The sequence below is a fragment of the Ranitomeya variabilis genome, chromosome 6 (genome assembly GCF_051348905.1).
Source record: "Ranitomeya variabilis isolate aRanVar5 chromosome 6, aRanVar5.hap1, whole genome shotgun sequence".
NCBI lineage: Eukaryota > Metazoa > Chordata > Amphibia > Anura > Dendrobatidae > Ranitomeya > Ranitomeya variabilis.
The window spans coordinates 570640424-570656052 of NC_135237.1; the positions used below are offsets into that span (position 1 = coordinate 570640424).

The following is a 15629-nucleotide window of genomic DNA, read 5'->3' on the forward strand; positions in this document are numbered from 1 at the left end:
CAGTCGCCCGTCTGCACCCACTGGCCTCCCACTGTCGCCCGTCTGCACCCACTGGGCTCCCACTGTCGCCTGTCTGCACCCACTGAGCTCCCACTGTTGCCCGTCTGCACCCACTGAGCTCCCACTGTTGCCCGTCTGCACCCACCGGCTCCCACTGTCGCCCGTCTGCACCCACTGGGCTCCCACTGTCGCCCATCTGCACCCACTGAGCTCCCACTGTTGCCCGTCTGCTACCACTGGGCTCCCACTGTCGCCCGTCTGCACCCACTGGGCTCCCACTGTTGCCCGTCTGCTACCACTGGGCTCCCACAGTCGCCCGTCTGCACCCACTGGCCTCCCACTGTTGCCCGTCTGCTACCACTGGGCTCCCACAGTCGCCCGTCTGCACCCACTGGCCTCCCACTGTCGCCCGTCTGCACCCATTGGGGTCCCACAGTAGTTGTGGCCCTAATAGCAGCCACTGGGCGTTTTGTCACAGCCATAGGTAGTGCAGCGCTGTCCCATCAAAGGTGGCGCAGTTCCCCGTACGTAGTGTACGATGCACAGAGACCGAGCGATGGTCTGCAGCTTTCATATCATCGGGGACCGTGGGCAAAACTTGCCTACAGCGATGTACTGGATGGATTTCCAATAATTCTCCATCTCTTCTGTCCTCCAGGTATTTGTGCAACCCGCCAATGTGGCTGTCACCAAGATGGACGTCAGTAATCTCGCCATGGTCATGGCACCAAACTGTCTGCGCTGCCAGTCGGACGATCCGCGGATCATCTTCGAGAATACCAGGAAAGAAATGTCCTTCATCCGCGTCCTGATCCAGCAGCTGGACACCGGCTTCATGGAGGCCGTTCTATAGCAGATCGCGACGCCCCCAGCTGGACACTCGAATACAGGAATATTGCGTGACCGTCACCGTCATCTCATTATTCCCGGAGGCGACTCCGCTCCCATCTCATCCTGTACAGAAACCATGGAGCGAATGATTCATCCGCTGTGGCAATAAGGACCCAACACCCCTCCACCTTGGACCAAAGCGCAGCATATGGCCCTGTAAGGCATGATGGGAATGCAGGACACTGTGACCGCAGGGTTTAATGTCAGGCATGTTGTTTAGTGACTAACATTGCAACACATATAATGTGGCCGCTCCCTGAGGGGGGATTTCCAGGAGCAGCTTATAAAATAAGTTGTCTCGATTGGAGTTTATAAACACTCTCCTGTATCACATACAGTACGTACAGTATCGCTGCCTCCTGGTGGTGAGGTGTAGTGTGAACAGACCAGCGATGCCCCCTCTAGTGGTGAGCTGCAGATGTGAACAGATCAGTGACGCTCCCTCTAATGGTGAGCTGCCGGTGTCAACAGATCAGCAATGTGCCCTCTAGTGGTGAGCTGCAGGTGTGAACAGATCAGTGACGCTCCCTCTAATGGTGAGCTGCCGGTGTCAACAGATCAGCAATGTGCCCTCTAGTGGTGAGCTGCAGGTGTGAACAGATCAGTGACGCTCCCTCTAATGGTGAGCTGCCGGTGTCAACAGATCAGCAATGTGCCCTCTAGTGGTGAGCTGCAGGTGTGAACAGATCAGTGACGCTACCTCTAATGGTGAGCTGCCGGTGTCAACAGATCAGCGATGTGCCCTCTAGTGGTGAGCTGCAGGTGTGAACAGATCAGAGATGCTCCCTCTAGTGGTGAGCTGCAGGTGTCAAAAGATCAGCGATGCCCCCTCTAGTGGTGGGCTGCAGATGTGACCAGATCAGCGATGCCCCCTCTAATGGTGAGCTGCAGGTGTGACCAGATCAGGGATGTCCCCTCTAGTGGTGGGCTGCAGGTGTGAACAGATCAGCGATGCCCCCTCTAGTGGTGAGCTGCAGATGTGAACAAATCAGCGATGCCCCCTCTAGTGGTGAGCCGCAGGTGTGACCAGATCAGCGATGCCCCCTCTAATGGTGTGTTGTAGGTGTCAACAGATCAGGGATGCCCCCTCTAGTGGTGAGCTGCAGGTGTGACCAGATCAGCGATGCCCCCTCTAGTGGTGAGCTGCAGGTGTGAACAGATCAGCGATGCCCCCTCTAGTGGTGAGCTGCAGGTGTGACCAGATCAGCGACGCCCCCTCTAGTGGTGGGCTGCAGTTGTGACCAGGTCAGCGATGCCCCCTCTAGTGGTGGGCTGCAGGTGTGACCAGGTCAGCGATGCCCCCTCTAATGGTGTGTTGTAGGTGTCAACAGATCAGCGATGCCCCCTCTAGTGGTGAGCTGCAGATGTGAACAGATCAGCGATGCCCCCTCTAGTGGTGAGCTGCAGGTGTCAAAAGATCAGCGATGCCCCCTCTAGTGGTGAGTTGCAGGTGTGACCAGGTCAGTGATGCCCCCTCTAGTGGTAGGCAGCAGGTGTGACCAGATCAGCGATGCCCCCTCTAGTGGTGGGCTGCAGATGTGAACAGGTCAGCGACGCCCCCTCTAGTGGTGAGCTGCAGGTGTGAACAAATCAGCGACGCCCCCTCTAGTGGTGAGCTGCAGGTGTGACCAGATCAGCGACGCCCCCTCTAGTGGTGGGCTGCAGTTGTGACCAGGTCAGCGACGCCCCCTCTAGTGGTGAGCTGCAGGTGTGACCAGGTCAGCGATGCCCCCTCTAATGGTGTGTTGTAGGTGTCAACAGATCAGCGATGCCCCCTCTAGTGGTGAGCCGCAGGTGTGACCAGATCAGCGATGCCCCCTCTAGTGGTGAGCTGCAGGTGTGACCAGATCAGCGATGCCCCCTCTAGTGGTGAGCTGCAGGTGTGACCAGGTCAGTGACGCCCCCTCTAGTGGTGGGCTGCAGGTGTGACCAGGTCAGCGATGCCCCCTCTAATGGTGAGCTGCAGGTGTGACCAGATCAGCGATGCCCCCTCTAGTGGTGAGCTGCAGATGTGAACAGATCAGAGATGCCCCCTCTAGTGGTGGGCTGCAGGTGTGACCAGGTCAGCGATGCCCCCTCTAGTGGTGAGCTGCAGATGTGAACAGATCAGAGATGCCCCCTCTAGTGGTGGGCTGCAGGTGTGAACAGATCAGTGATGCCCCCTCTAATGGTGAGCTGCAGGTGTGACCAGATCAGCGATGCCCCCTCTAGTGGTGAGCTGCAGGTGTGAACAGATCAGTGACACTCCCTCTAGTGGGGGCTATTGAAAGACGTACTTGAGGGACAGGATGCCAGTACATCGTATCACTGTGACACATTACTTACCCGGCTACTCACGGATTTGCCACGGCGGCAGCTTATAGTTTCTGATGTGTAATAGATGGTGCTGAGGTCGCTTCGCTGCATCTCCCAGCGTTCACCATTTTTTGCCATTTACAATGCAGCTGTGACGAGGGTGGGATGTATCTTGTGGTCACCCCAGTGGGCGCCCATGCAATACTCTGCATTGTCCACCACGCTGGTGACGTATCTCCTCCTCCTGTGTCTTACTGACCTTAGATTTGGGGTTTCATGTATAGAGAACAGTCATAAACTCACAGAGAGGTGACCAGCGCCCGTCACGGCCCCCGGTGTTGTGCCAGACAGGTCTCACTGGGTGGGATCTCTGCCTCTTCAGGGATGCAGTGGGGATTATTTTATGACACGTCAAATTTTAGATTAGTCGCAGGATTATCATTATGCAGAAGCTCTGGGCGTCTGGTGCCGTCTTTGGTGCCCACATTATGTCAGAGCCCAGTACTCCTGTTAATTGGCAGACTGTGCCACAGTTGTCGGGGGTCTGCTCTGCGGGAGGCTTATTTCCATGGACAGAAGGTTCACTTCTCATGACGTCCAGCACCAGGCAGGGCTCTCCGGTAATTTTGTTGCCAGAGCGAAGCGTCGGGCACATTCTGCAAGGTTAATGTAACACGCTCCGATCCATAAAGACCCCCGTACATATTAGATAAAAGTTGGTTGTACCTGAATTTGGTGGCATCGACCAACCATCTAATGTGTATGGTGGCCGCCTGCCAAAAGATGTCGGGGAAGAGACCACCCCAAGCTTGTTGAGTTTCCAGTGCCCGATACTTTTGGTTGCCGGGAGATAATCTGTGACCAGAGGAGTCTGAGAGCGGAATGGTCAGAGAACACCGTAGGGTTCACGCTTGTCTTTGGAGGGAGGTGGAGTGCAAGGCGCCTGATCCACCACAAATCTTAATCCAGTCAGAGAATGCCAAAGCTCCTCCTGCCGACTTTGTCAGATTTGGGCAAAAATGGGGTGAAAACGGCAAAGGTCACTTTACGTTGTGTAAAGATCTTGAGACTTTTCAAAGCTTTTAACAAAAGCTTTGATGAGTCGGGGCCATTGTCTATGGGACTGCCGGAGGTAGCCGAATAACCTCTCCCAGTGGTGGGAGCCCCGGCAATCGGCACATGAGTACCTGTTTGGTAATAACAGTAAATGTTGTGACTACTCGGTAAGACAACAGTGCTCAGTAGACGGATAGTCATCTTTATACTGTGAAATGTTCTTAATACATAAAGGGGTGTCCTCACCCACACATAAAACGGTTGTGGAGATCCCCCGATGCGGAGATCCCACAGTACAGAGATCCCCTGGTGCAGAGATCCCCCAGTGCAAAGCTCCCCGGTGCGGAGATCCCCCAGTACAGAGCTCCCCGGTGCGGAGATCCCCCAATGCAGAGCTCCCTGGTGCGGAGCTCCCCCTGTGCGGAGATCCCCCAATGCAGAGCTCCCTGGTGCGGAGCTCCCCCTGTGCGGAGATCCCCCAATGCAGAGCTCCCTGGTGCGGAGCTCCCCCTGTGCGGAGATCCCCCAGTGCAGAGCTCCCCGGTGCGGAGATCCCCCAATGCCGAGCTCCCCTGGTGCGGATATCCCCCATTGTTGAGGGTAAGCAGCGTCCAGCACGGGCTGGGGCTACATGGCGCCACCTCTCTCGGAGCCGGTCCGGCCACTGACGACCTGCATGGAGCTCATCTGGGCAGGTATAAGGCGCACCACCACCACTGCCATCCACATCGCGAAGAGCCGGTGCTCTAACAGAACAATTTTGCTTCATCGCAGAGAATCAAATTATTAAAGATCCTGCCGCCCCTCCCATCCCCCATCATCATTGCCATACGTGTATCCGCCACCTTCCATCTGAATCCATAGAAAAACAGGCCCAACGGCAGCTCATGACCGCCATGATGTCTGCCGAGAACACGATGGGAACGTCAATCAGGGGTCAGAAAACCAAACGTGGACCACCAGAAAATCTTCATTCTTTATTTTTTCCATTTAGTTTGAAGTGAAATAAAAAAAATGGTAAAGTAAATGATACATTGTTACTGTGTACAGAAGACGCGCGATCCCTGCATGACCCATATACTGATATATAATAACCACACTCGTCGCAGTTTTCTGACCCCCTCTACATTGATGCAATGTCCCTCCCCCTCTGTTGTTATAGGGAACAGGAATCCTGGGGTACGTATGTATATCCCCCCTCATCCATGTACACACAATCACCGGCACGACCCCTCCCCCGCTCCCTGCTTCCGACAACCACCTGCTTTACGGCTCTAGCTACACAACGGAGATAGGACGATGTTTACATGGACTTTTTCTTTCGGTTACTTTTGCCCCCGTAGATGGACAAGACATTGTACATGATGCCGGCCATAGAGCTTCGCTTTGTAGCCTTGTTATATGTGTTGTTTTTTTCACTGTTTTTACAGAATATTTAATTTTTATTTTTTACAACTGTTTTATTTATTAAAAAAAAAATGACGGAATAATTGTAAAAAAAATGAAAAATTAAGAAAAAAAAAATTGGAATTTCTTTGTGTCAGGACGAGAACATTCTGCTGCAAGTCGTCCCGTTGTATCGATCCCTCCTTGGTAAAGCGATGGTTCCAACATTCTTATTATTGAGTAGATGCAGATGTCACAGTGCGTCCACCGGAATAAAAGCGGATTTCAGCATCTAAACCAGGATGGCGTCTGTGTATGATTCTGTGCGAGGGTCCCGACCTCCTGTTCTGATGGGCACCCCCATCTTTAGGGTTAAATAACCATCGAAGACAATGTTACCGCTAGATAAGAATATTCCTTATGTCGCGGTAAGATGCACAACCTCCGGCTCCTCGCCCCCGGTGTATAACCTCCTCATCCACCCATTTTGTAACCTACCCACCACCCCAGTTGTAGAAGCTCTAACCTTATTCCCCCCCTGCGATGTTTAACCTCCGCACCCCCACCCAGTGTACAGCATTCAGCTCCTCAACCCCCAGTGTATAACCTCCAACCACTCACTCGCACACACCCCTCCCCAGTGTAACATTCGCCCCTGATTTATGACTTCAGGCTCGTCGCCCCAGTGTATAACCTCTGTCTCCTCACCCCTGGTGTATAACCTCCGCCCCGATCCCCGGTGTATAACCTGAGTATCCTTATACTAACTAGACAGAGCGGCCGGTGGGGCAGAGTTCCCTGATACCAGCGTGGTCCTGAAATAGGGGCCACCGGGGTAACAAGTCCATCCATAACCTTTCTCCCTCCTGAATCTTCCCCAATCACCTGCAAATGATACTACTGTGAAGAGGAAGGAACCGGAGCAGCTCCACAAAGTGGAGACCCCGTAACGTTACAGTGCTGAGAAGCAGAGGACAGAAAAGTCACCACCGCTCTGATGACTCCAGTAACTGCAGACTCCCTCGTATCTGCACAAACACTGCGCCCCCGCCGGGAGCTTCATGGCCGAGCAGCTGCCTGCAGCCATACATCACCAAGCACAATGCTGAGCATCGGATGGAGTGATATAAGGCCTTCACCACTGGACTCTGGAGGAGACGTGTTCTGTGCAGTGACAGATCGCACTTCTCGATCTGTGTCTGATGGAGGAGTTTGGGTTTGGTGATTCCAGGAGAACGTTCCTTAAACTCCGATCTGTACCGACTGCTCCAGATGGACGAGGAATGCCTTTGCATGGTTTGGTAGAAGTGCAATCTTTAAAATGAACATCCTCCCTCGGATTTGATATGTCATTCAAGCTCTTCCGATTGGGATTTCCTCGTCCTTCAGAAGTCTTGATTCTGTCCAAACCAAGTTCTTATGGTCTGGTAAACCCCATCCGCATCAGTAGATCCATATTACACCGTTCTAAGTCTACCACAGTACAGCCTTGCATGATTTGAGATCTTATTATATAGTATCTCTCCTCTCTAGGATACCGGACGGGTGTAGGAATGGTGCTGGGAAAGCTTGGGTCAGGATTGAGCAAGGCTTTACAAATATCCCTCTAATTGTTGCCCCCTGGATCAATCAGACTATGATTAAATCACACACGTCCAACAATTGGGGCTACTCTTGCCGACTGCACTGACCCCATGGCCTGTTCTCAAATCGTACCACAATCCTCAATGTATCCCATCTTGGGCAATCCACTTTTCCCTCTGGGCTTGGAGTATGAGATTTTTTACCACTGGCTATATAGTGTTTGTTTTAGAGTATCCCACTTTGGAGTCATTCCTGGCCTTCGAGGGAACACCTCCTCGGCCTCTCTGCTCCCTCTCCACCAGGAATCTGGAGAGTCGGTCAGCTTTCCTACTTTCTCCTTTTAGACTGTTCTACCATAATAACAAATCAGCATTAGAAACCGTGAGATCAGACACTGGTCCCATGCGGCGGCACACATTGTCCTCATACTCTCTGCTGATCGAGCCCCCGAACCAACCTAATGCCCGTACTCAGACCCAATGGGAGAGTGATCTGGGTCTCAGAATCACGGTGCATCTTTACCTATCTGCTCCCACTTCCACGATGCCGGATATAACTTATTATCTCGATGGTATAGGGTCCCTCCTCACCTACATTCGATCTTCTCAGAAGCAAGCCTACATGTGCCGGAGATGTGGAGAGGAGGAAGGTGTCCTCTTACATGTTTTCTGGTCCTGCAGGCTTCTCTCACCTTTTTGGGGGAAAAATACAACTACGGTACGTAAAATCACAGACTGCATCTCCAACTCGACAAACCTACAGGGAAGCAAATACCAAATATAACAAAATTAATGAATTCCTATGAACATACAATATCAAAACCATTTGTTCAGAAATTAGTCAAAATCATACGAATTCATAAAATAGATAATTTTATTAATACAATAAAAATAATAACAAAACACCATGAACAAAAGGGGGAATAAGGAAAGAGATTAAAATAACAAGGGGGAAGGGGACGGATGTGCATAGAATATACACACAACGAAGATAATGATTATATATACTATGATAGTATGACAGTGTAATATTGTATGTTAACAATTTATACCTGATATACATGCATGAAAAATAATGACAGATGCAATTGATAACTAAAGAAATCAATCAAATACAACCTAAGAAAGAAAAACCTAAACAAGATATTTTTGTGCAATAGATCTATAATGCTGCGGTGCATTACTCTACGTTTATCAACACTAGGCTTACTTAAAATGAAGAGTGGTGAACACTGGAAATGAGCCTGATTGCCTAATGTGGCACATTCTAAAGAACTAATACATGGAAGAAGTGTTGGGAGACCGGAGTGGGGGGTTCAGTTAATGGCAGACATTAGTCTTAAAAAAAAATAGAGCATGGCTAGGTGGTAGACAGAGATGAGGAGGAGATGTAGGGCAGTGCAGCACTGTGGAGAGGACAGGTAGGTGATAGATATAGATGAGATGTAGGGCAGTGCAGTACTATGGATAGGACGGGTAGGGAATAGACAGAGATGAGATGTAGGGTGCTGCAGCACTGGAGAGGACAGGTAGGTGATAGATATAGATGAGATGTAGGGCAGTGCAGTACTATGGATAGGACGGGTAGGGAATAGACAGATGAGATGTAGGGTGGTGCAGCACTGGAGAGGACAGGTAGGTGATAGATATAGATGAGATGTAGGGCAGTGCAGTACTATGGATAGGACGGGTAGGGAATAGACAGAGATGAGATGTAGGGTGCTGCAGCACTGGAGAGGACAGGTAGGTGATAGATATAGATGAGATGTAGGGCAGTGCAGTACTATGGATAGGACGGGTAGGGAATAGACAGAGATGAGATGTAGGGTGCTGCAGCACTGGAGAGGACAGGTAGGTGATAGATATAGATGAGATGTAGGGCAGTGCAGTACTATGGATAGGACGGGTAGGGAATAGACAGAGATGAGATGTAGGGTGCTGCAGCACTGGAGAGGACAGGTAGGTGATAGATATAGATGAGATGTAGGGCAGTGCAGTACTATGGATAGGACGGGTAGGGAATAGACAGAGATGAGATGTAGGGTGGTGCAGCACTGGAGAGGACAGGTAGGTGATAGATATAGATGAGATGTAGGGCATTGCAGCACTGTGGATAGGATGGGTAGGGAATAGACAGATGAGGAGATGTAGGGCTGTGCAGTATTATAGATCGGATGAGTAGGTGAAAGATACAGATGAAGAGGGGATGTAGGGCAGTACAGCACTGTGGATAGGATGGGTAGGGGATATAAAGATGAGATGTAGGGCTGTGCAGTACTATGGATAGGATGAGTAGGTGAAAGATACAGATGTGGAGAGGATGCAGGGCACTGCAGCACTATGGATAGGACGGGTAGGTGGTAGACAGATGAGATGTAGGGTGGTGCAGCACTGTGGAGAGGACAGGTAGGTGATAGATACAGATGAGATGTAGGGCAGTGCAGCACTGTGGATAGGACGGGTAGGGGATAGACAGATGAGATGTAGGGCTGTGCAGTACTATGGATAGGATGAATAGGTGAAAGATACAGATGAGGGGATGTAGGGCAGTGCAGCACTGTGGATAGGACGGGTAGGGGATAGACAGATGAGATGTAGGGCTGTGCAGTACTATGGATAGGATGAATAGGTGAAAGATACAGATGAGGGGATGTAGGGTGGTGCAGCACTGTGGATAGGACGGGTAGGTGATAGATATAGATGAGATGTAGGGCAGTGCAGCACTGGATAGGACGGGTAGGGGATAGACAGATGAGATGTAGGGCTGTGTAGTACTATGGATAGGATGAGTAGGTGAAAGATACAGATGAGGGGATGTAGGGCAGTGCAGCACTGTGGATAGGACGGGTAGGGGATAGACAGATGAGATATAGGGCTGTGCAGTACTATGGATAGGATGAGTAGGTGAAAGATACAGATGAGGGGATGTAGGGCATTGCAGCACTGTGGATAGGACGGGTAGGGGATAGACAGATGAGATGTAGAGCTGTGCAGTACTATGGGAAGGATGAGTAGGTGAAAGATACAGATGAGGGGATGTAGGGCAGTGCAGCACTGTGGAGAGGATGGGTAGGGGGATAGACATAAGATGTAGGATGGTGCAGCACTGGAGAGCTTTGTGAGTGACATGGATAAGTTTTTGCTGTATTTGGAAGTGGATGGGTAACCATTGCAATGACTGGTATAAGGTGTTAGTATCTGTGTAAAGCTGGGCAAAAATTAGCCTGGCTGCTGCATTCAGAATATATTATTGAAAAAAAACTTGTACCAATCAAATTGTCCTGGTGGAAGATGGCCCATGTAAGTTATGGCATCCAAGTTCCTATATTGTTTTCAACTTGGGTCATGTCCTGAGATATTCTTGGATCTTCTCTGGAGCCATGGGTGATTGAACTGTCCATCATACCAGACTGGCTGCAAAGCCTCAGTATGCTAGCCTGGATCAGTTATGGTCGGTCTTCTAATTAGCAGTGAACTTTGATATTACCTAAAGGAGCGATACAAACCACAGCGGGAAATGTGTCCCGTGATGTACAGAGGAGAAACAAGTATTTGATCCCTTGCTGATTTTTGTAAGTTTGCCCACTGACAAACACATGAACAGTGTATAATTTTAAGGGTAGGTTAATTTTAACATTGAGTGATAGAATATCAAAAATAAATCCAGAAAATCACATTGTATAAATTATATACATTTATTTGCATTTTGCAGTGAGAAATAAGTATTTGATCCCTCTGGCAAACAAGAGAAATCGCTCCTGTCAAACCAATCTAATCAGTTTTTATGAAGAGGTAAGCTATAGGCTGGACCACGGTGAGTCATTGGACGTGGTATATCTCGATTTTTCCAAAGCGTTTGATACCGTGCTGCTCAAGAGGTTGGTACACAAAATGAGAATGCTTGGTCTGGGGGAAAATGTGTGTAAATGGGTTAGTAACTGGCTTAGTGATAGAAAGCAGAGGGTGGTTATAAATGGTATAGTCTCTAACTGGGTCGCTGTGACCAGTGGGGTACCGCAGGGGTCGGTATTGGGACCTGTTCTCTTCAACATATTCATTAATGATCTGGTAGAAGGTTTACACAGTAAAATATTGATATTTGCAGATGATACAAAACTATGTAAAGCAGTTAATACAAGAGAAGATAGTATTCTGCTACAGATGGATCTGGATAAGTTGGAAACTTGGGCTGAAAGGTGGCAGATGAGGTTTAACAATGATAAATGTAAGGTTATACACATGGGAAGAAGGAATCAATATCACCATTACACACTGAACGGGAAACCACTGGGTAAATCTGACATGGAGAAGGACTTGGGGATCCTAGTTAATGATAAACTTACCTGGAGCAGCCAGTGCCAGGCAGCAGCTGCCAAGGCAAACAGGATCATGGGGTGCATTAAAAGAGGTCTGGATACACATGATGAGAGCATTATACTGCCTCTGTACAAATCCCTAGTTAGACCGCACATGGAGTACTGTGTCCAGTTTTGGGCACCGGTGCTCAGGAAGGATATAATGGAACTAGAGAGAGTACAAAGGAGGGCAACAAAATTAATAAAGGGGATGGGAGAACTACAATACCCAGATAGATTAGCGAAATTAGGATTATTTAGTCTAGCAAATAGACGACTGAGGGGCGATCTAATAACCATGTATAAGTATATAAGGGGACAATAAAAATATCTCGCTGAGGATCTGTTTATACCAAGGAAGGTGACGGGCACAAGGGGGAATTCTCTGCGTCTGGAGGAGAGAAGGTTTTTCCACCAACATAGAAGAGGATTCTTTACTGTTAGGGCAGTGAGAATCTGGAATTGCTTGCCTGAGGAGGTGGTGATGGCGAACTCAGTCGAGGGGTTCAAGAGAGGCCTGGATGTCTTCCTGGAGCAGAACAATATTGTATCATACAATTATTAGGTTCTGTAGAAGGATGTAGATCTGGGGATTTATTATGATGGAATATAGGCTGAACTGGATGGACAAATGTCTTTTCTCGGCCTTACTAACTATGTTATTATGTTACTATGACTTAATACTTGGTGGCAAAACTCTTGTTGGCAAGCACAGCAGTCAGACATTTCTTGTAGTTGATGATGAGGTTTGCGCACATGTCAGGAGGAATTTTGCTCCACTCCTCTTTGCAGATCATCTCTAAATCATTAAGATTTTGAGGCTGTCGCTTGGCAACTCGGAGCTTCAACTCCCTCCATAAGTTTTTTATGGGATTAAGGTCTGGAGACTGGCTAGGCTACTAAATGAGCTAAATGTGCTCCTTTTTGAGCCACTCTTTTGTTGCGTTGGCTGTATGCTTTGGGTCGTTGTCTTGCTTGAAGACCCAGCCACGGACCATTTTTAATGTCCTAGCGGAGGGAAGGAGGTTGTCACTCAGGATTTTACGGTACATGGCTCCATCCATTCTCCCATTGATGCGGTGAAGTTGTCCTGTGCCCTTAGCAGAGAAACACCCCCAAAACATAATGTTTCCACCTCCATGCTTGACAGTAGGGGTATTGTTCTTTGGGCCATAGGCAGCATTTCTCTTCCTCCAAATACAGCAGGTTTAGTTAATGCCAAAGACCTCAATTTTTGTCTCCTCTGACCACAGCACCTTCTCCCAATCACTCACAGAATCAACCAGGTGTTCATTGGCAAACTTCAGACGGGCTGCACATGTGCCTTCTTGAGCAGGGGGACCTTGTGGGCACTGCAGGATATTAAACCTTTACGGTGTAATGTGTTACCAATGGTTTTCTTGGTGTCTGTGGTCCCAGCTACCTTGAGATCATTATCAAGTTCCCCCTCGTGTAGTTTTAGGCTGATCTCTCACATTCCACTTGATCAAGGATACCCCACAAGGCGAGATTTTGCATGGTGCCCCAGAATTATGTCAATTGACAGTCATTTTGTATTTCTTCCATTTTCTTACTATTGCACCAACAGTTGTCTCCTCACCCAGCGTTTTACTTACGGTTTTGTAGCACATTCCAGCTTTGCGCAGGTCTCTGATCTTGTCCTTAACATCCTTATAAAGCTCTTTGGTCTTGCCCATGTTGTAGAGTCTAACTGATTAATTGAGTCTGTGGACAGGAGTCGTTTATAAAGGTGACTATGTAAGACAGCTGTCTTTAATGCAGGTAACCACTTGATTAGGAGCACCCAACTGGTCTGTAGGAGCCAGAACTCTTACTGGTTGGTGGGGGGTCAAATACTTATTTCTCACAGCAAAATTCAAAAAATTTATATACAGCTCTGGCAAAAATGAAGAGACCATTGCACAGTTTTATTTAAAAAAATCCGCTTCTCTACATGTCTGACATGGAATGGAATATTCCAGTGTCAGCTGAATTCCAACCAGAGGACACCTCATTCTACTTAATGTGCTTCTGATTAGGTGATCACCTGAACCAAATCTTATTTAACGAAGGAAAGTATAAAAACCCCACTGTGGTGTTCACAATCCTCTTGCAGTAGGACAAGCTGGATGGCAAAACAAGTGCTAGTAATATCTCAAAAGTAATAGGAATGCAACTTTTCAATGTCGACGGGATTATCCCATTCCCAGCCCTAAGAGAAAAATACCATTTCCCTCCCGGATAAATATTTTGTTACCTACAACTTAAGAACTTTGTCAACTCCTTACTAAAAACTTCTTCTCCTCCCCCCCCCCTTTCTTTTACCCCTTTCAAGCAAAAATGTTGTCAAAGTCTGCATGCCTCAGGAGTCTGGGAGTCTAATATCGGATCAAACCTGACTGACTCGGAGTGGTCCCAAATCTGTTCCTCCTCCACTGGAGGGATACTAAATACTCTAATGTTAGAAACTACCTACAAAGTGTTGACCAGCTGGTACCTGACCCCAGCTAGAGTAGCGAAGGCAGTGGCTAACTATTCCCCTAATTGCTTCAGAGGATGCAACTCTATAGGTGACATGCTTCACATATGGTGGCTATGCCCGATTGTGAGAAGACTTTGGTTTAGAATTTACCACTTAGTTTCCTCTATAACAAATATAAATCTTAAAAAAAAAAAAAAAAGCTTGGGAGGCCTTACTCAACAAACGCATCCCTAACATCCCCAAACACACTCATGCCCTTATCACATTCATATTTTTAGCAGCTAAGCAAATTAAAGGCTTTGGCATGGAAAAAAACAAATCTAGACTTTTCCATAGTTAAATCACGCCTCTCTTGGTACATGATTAATGAGAAACTATCGGCCATACTTACAGATAAAGTTGGTAAATTTGAGAAAATATGGCTCCCATGGGCAGAATATACCAGTCATATTCCTTTTGCTGTACCTGCATTTTACCTAACTAACCCTGACCCGTCCGATTCAGAATGACTCATCATAGTTACCGGGTGCAACACGCTTTTACCCTCGGGCTTCCCCCTCGGTCCCCCACTAGTTGTTAGTATATATGATTGCATGTTCTCCGTTTACATGCATTATTATATAGATTACATATATAGCTCTGTATTAATATTTTCTTTATTATTACTTCATATGTAAATTGTAAATTTTCAATAAAAATGTATTGTTTTAAAAAAAAGTAATAGGAATGAAAAAAATAACTGTTAACCATGCCAAAGGAGTTGTAAAGAAAAGTCTTCAGTGAGGAAAAGAAGGGCTCAATTCTGGCTTTACTAGCAGAGGGACACAATGAGGGTCATGTTGCCTCCATCCTTAAAATTTCTAAGACAGCAGTCCATTACAACAAGGTCAAGCAGCAGACATTGGGGACAACAAAGCTACAGACCGGCAGAAGGCAAAAACAACTCTCCACTGACCGGTATGACCATCATCTTATTCCAATGTCACTCAGTAACCACAGGATGACATCAAGTGACCTACAAAAGGAATGGCAAATGGCAGCTGGGGTGAAGTGCATGGCAAGAACAGTTCGTAACAGGCTCCTAAAGGCAGGACTCAAGTCATGTAACTCTAGAAAAAAGCCTTTCATCAATGAGAAGCAAAGGAGAGCCAGGCTGGAGTTTGCCAAAGACCATAAGGATTGGAGCATAGAGGACTGGAGTAAGGTAATCTCTGATTAGTCTAATTTTCAACTTTGCCCAACACCTGGTTGTCTAATGGTTAGACAAGCCACAGCGTCTTGCACCCACTGTGAAATTTGGTGGACGATCGGTGATGATCTAGGGAGGCTTCAGCAAGGCTGGAATTGGGCAGGCTGTTGATTGCGAAGGACGCATGAATCAAGCTGCATACAAGGTTATCCTGGAAAAACAGTTGATTCCTTCTGCTCAGGCAATGTTCCCCAACTCTGCGGACTGGTTTATCCAGCAGGACAATGCACCATGCCACACAGCTAGGTCAATCAAGGTGTGGATGAAGGACCACCACATCAAATCCCTATTATGGGCAGCCCAATCTCCAGACCTGAACCACATTGAAAACC

At 48.1% G+C, this 15629-nt stretch overlaps 1 protein-coding gene across 5 annotated transcripts in view; it reads left to right on the forward strand.

Moving 5' to 3' along the window:
* Nucleotides 1-5929, forward strand: part of ARHGAP39 (Rho GTPase activating protein 39) — a 170097-nt gene extending 164168 nt beyond the window's left edge. For 2 of the 5 annotated variants that reach the window (XM_077271393.1, XM_077271394.1), the window contains one exon: nt 659-5929. In XM_077271393.1, coding sequence (XP_077127508.1) covers nt 659-853 — 195 coding nt within the window. In that variant the 3' untranslated portion in view covers nt 854-5929. The remainder of the gene's footprint in view (nt 1-658) is intronic. The other 3 variants (XR_013217097.1, XR_013217098.1, XR_013217099.1) reach the window with 3 other exon arrangements.
* The last annotated feature ends 9700 nt before the right edge of the window (nt 5930-15629 follow it).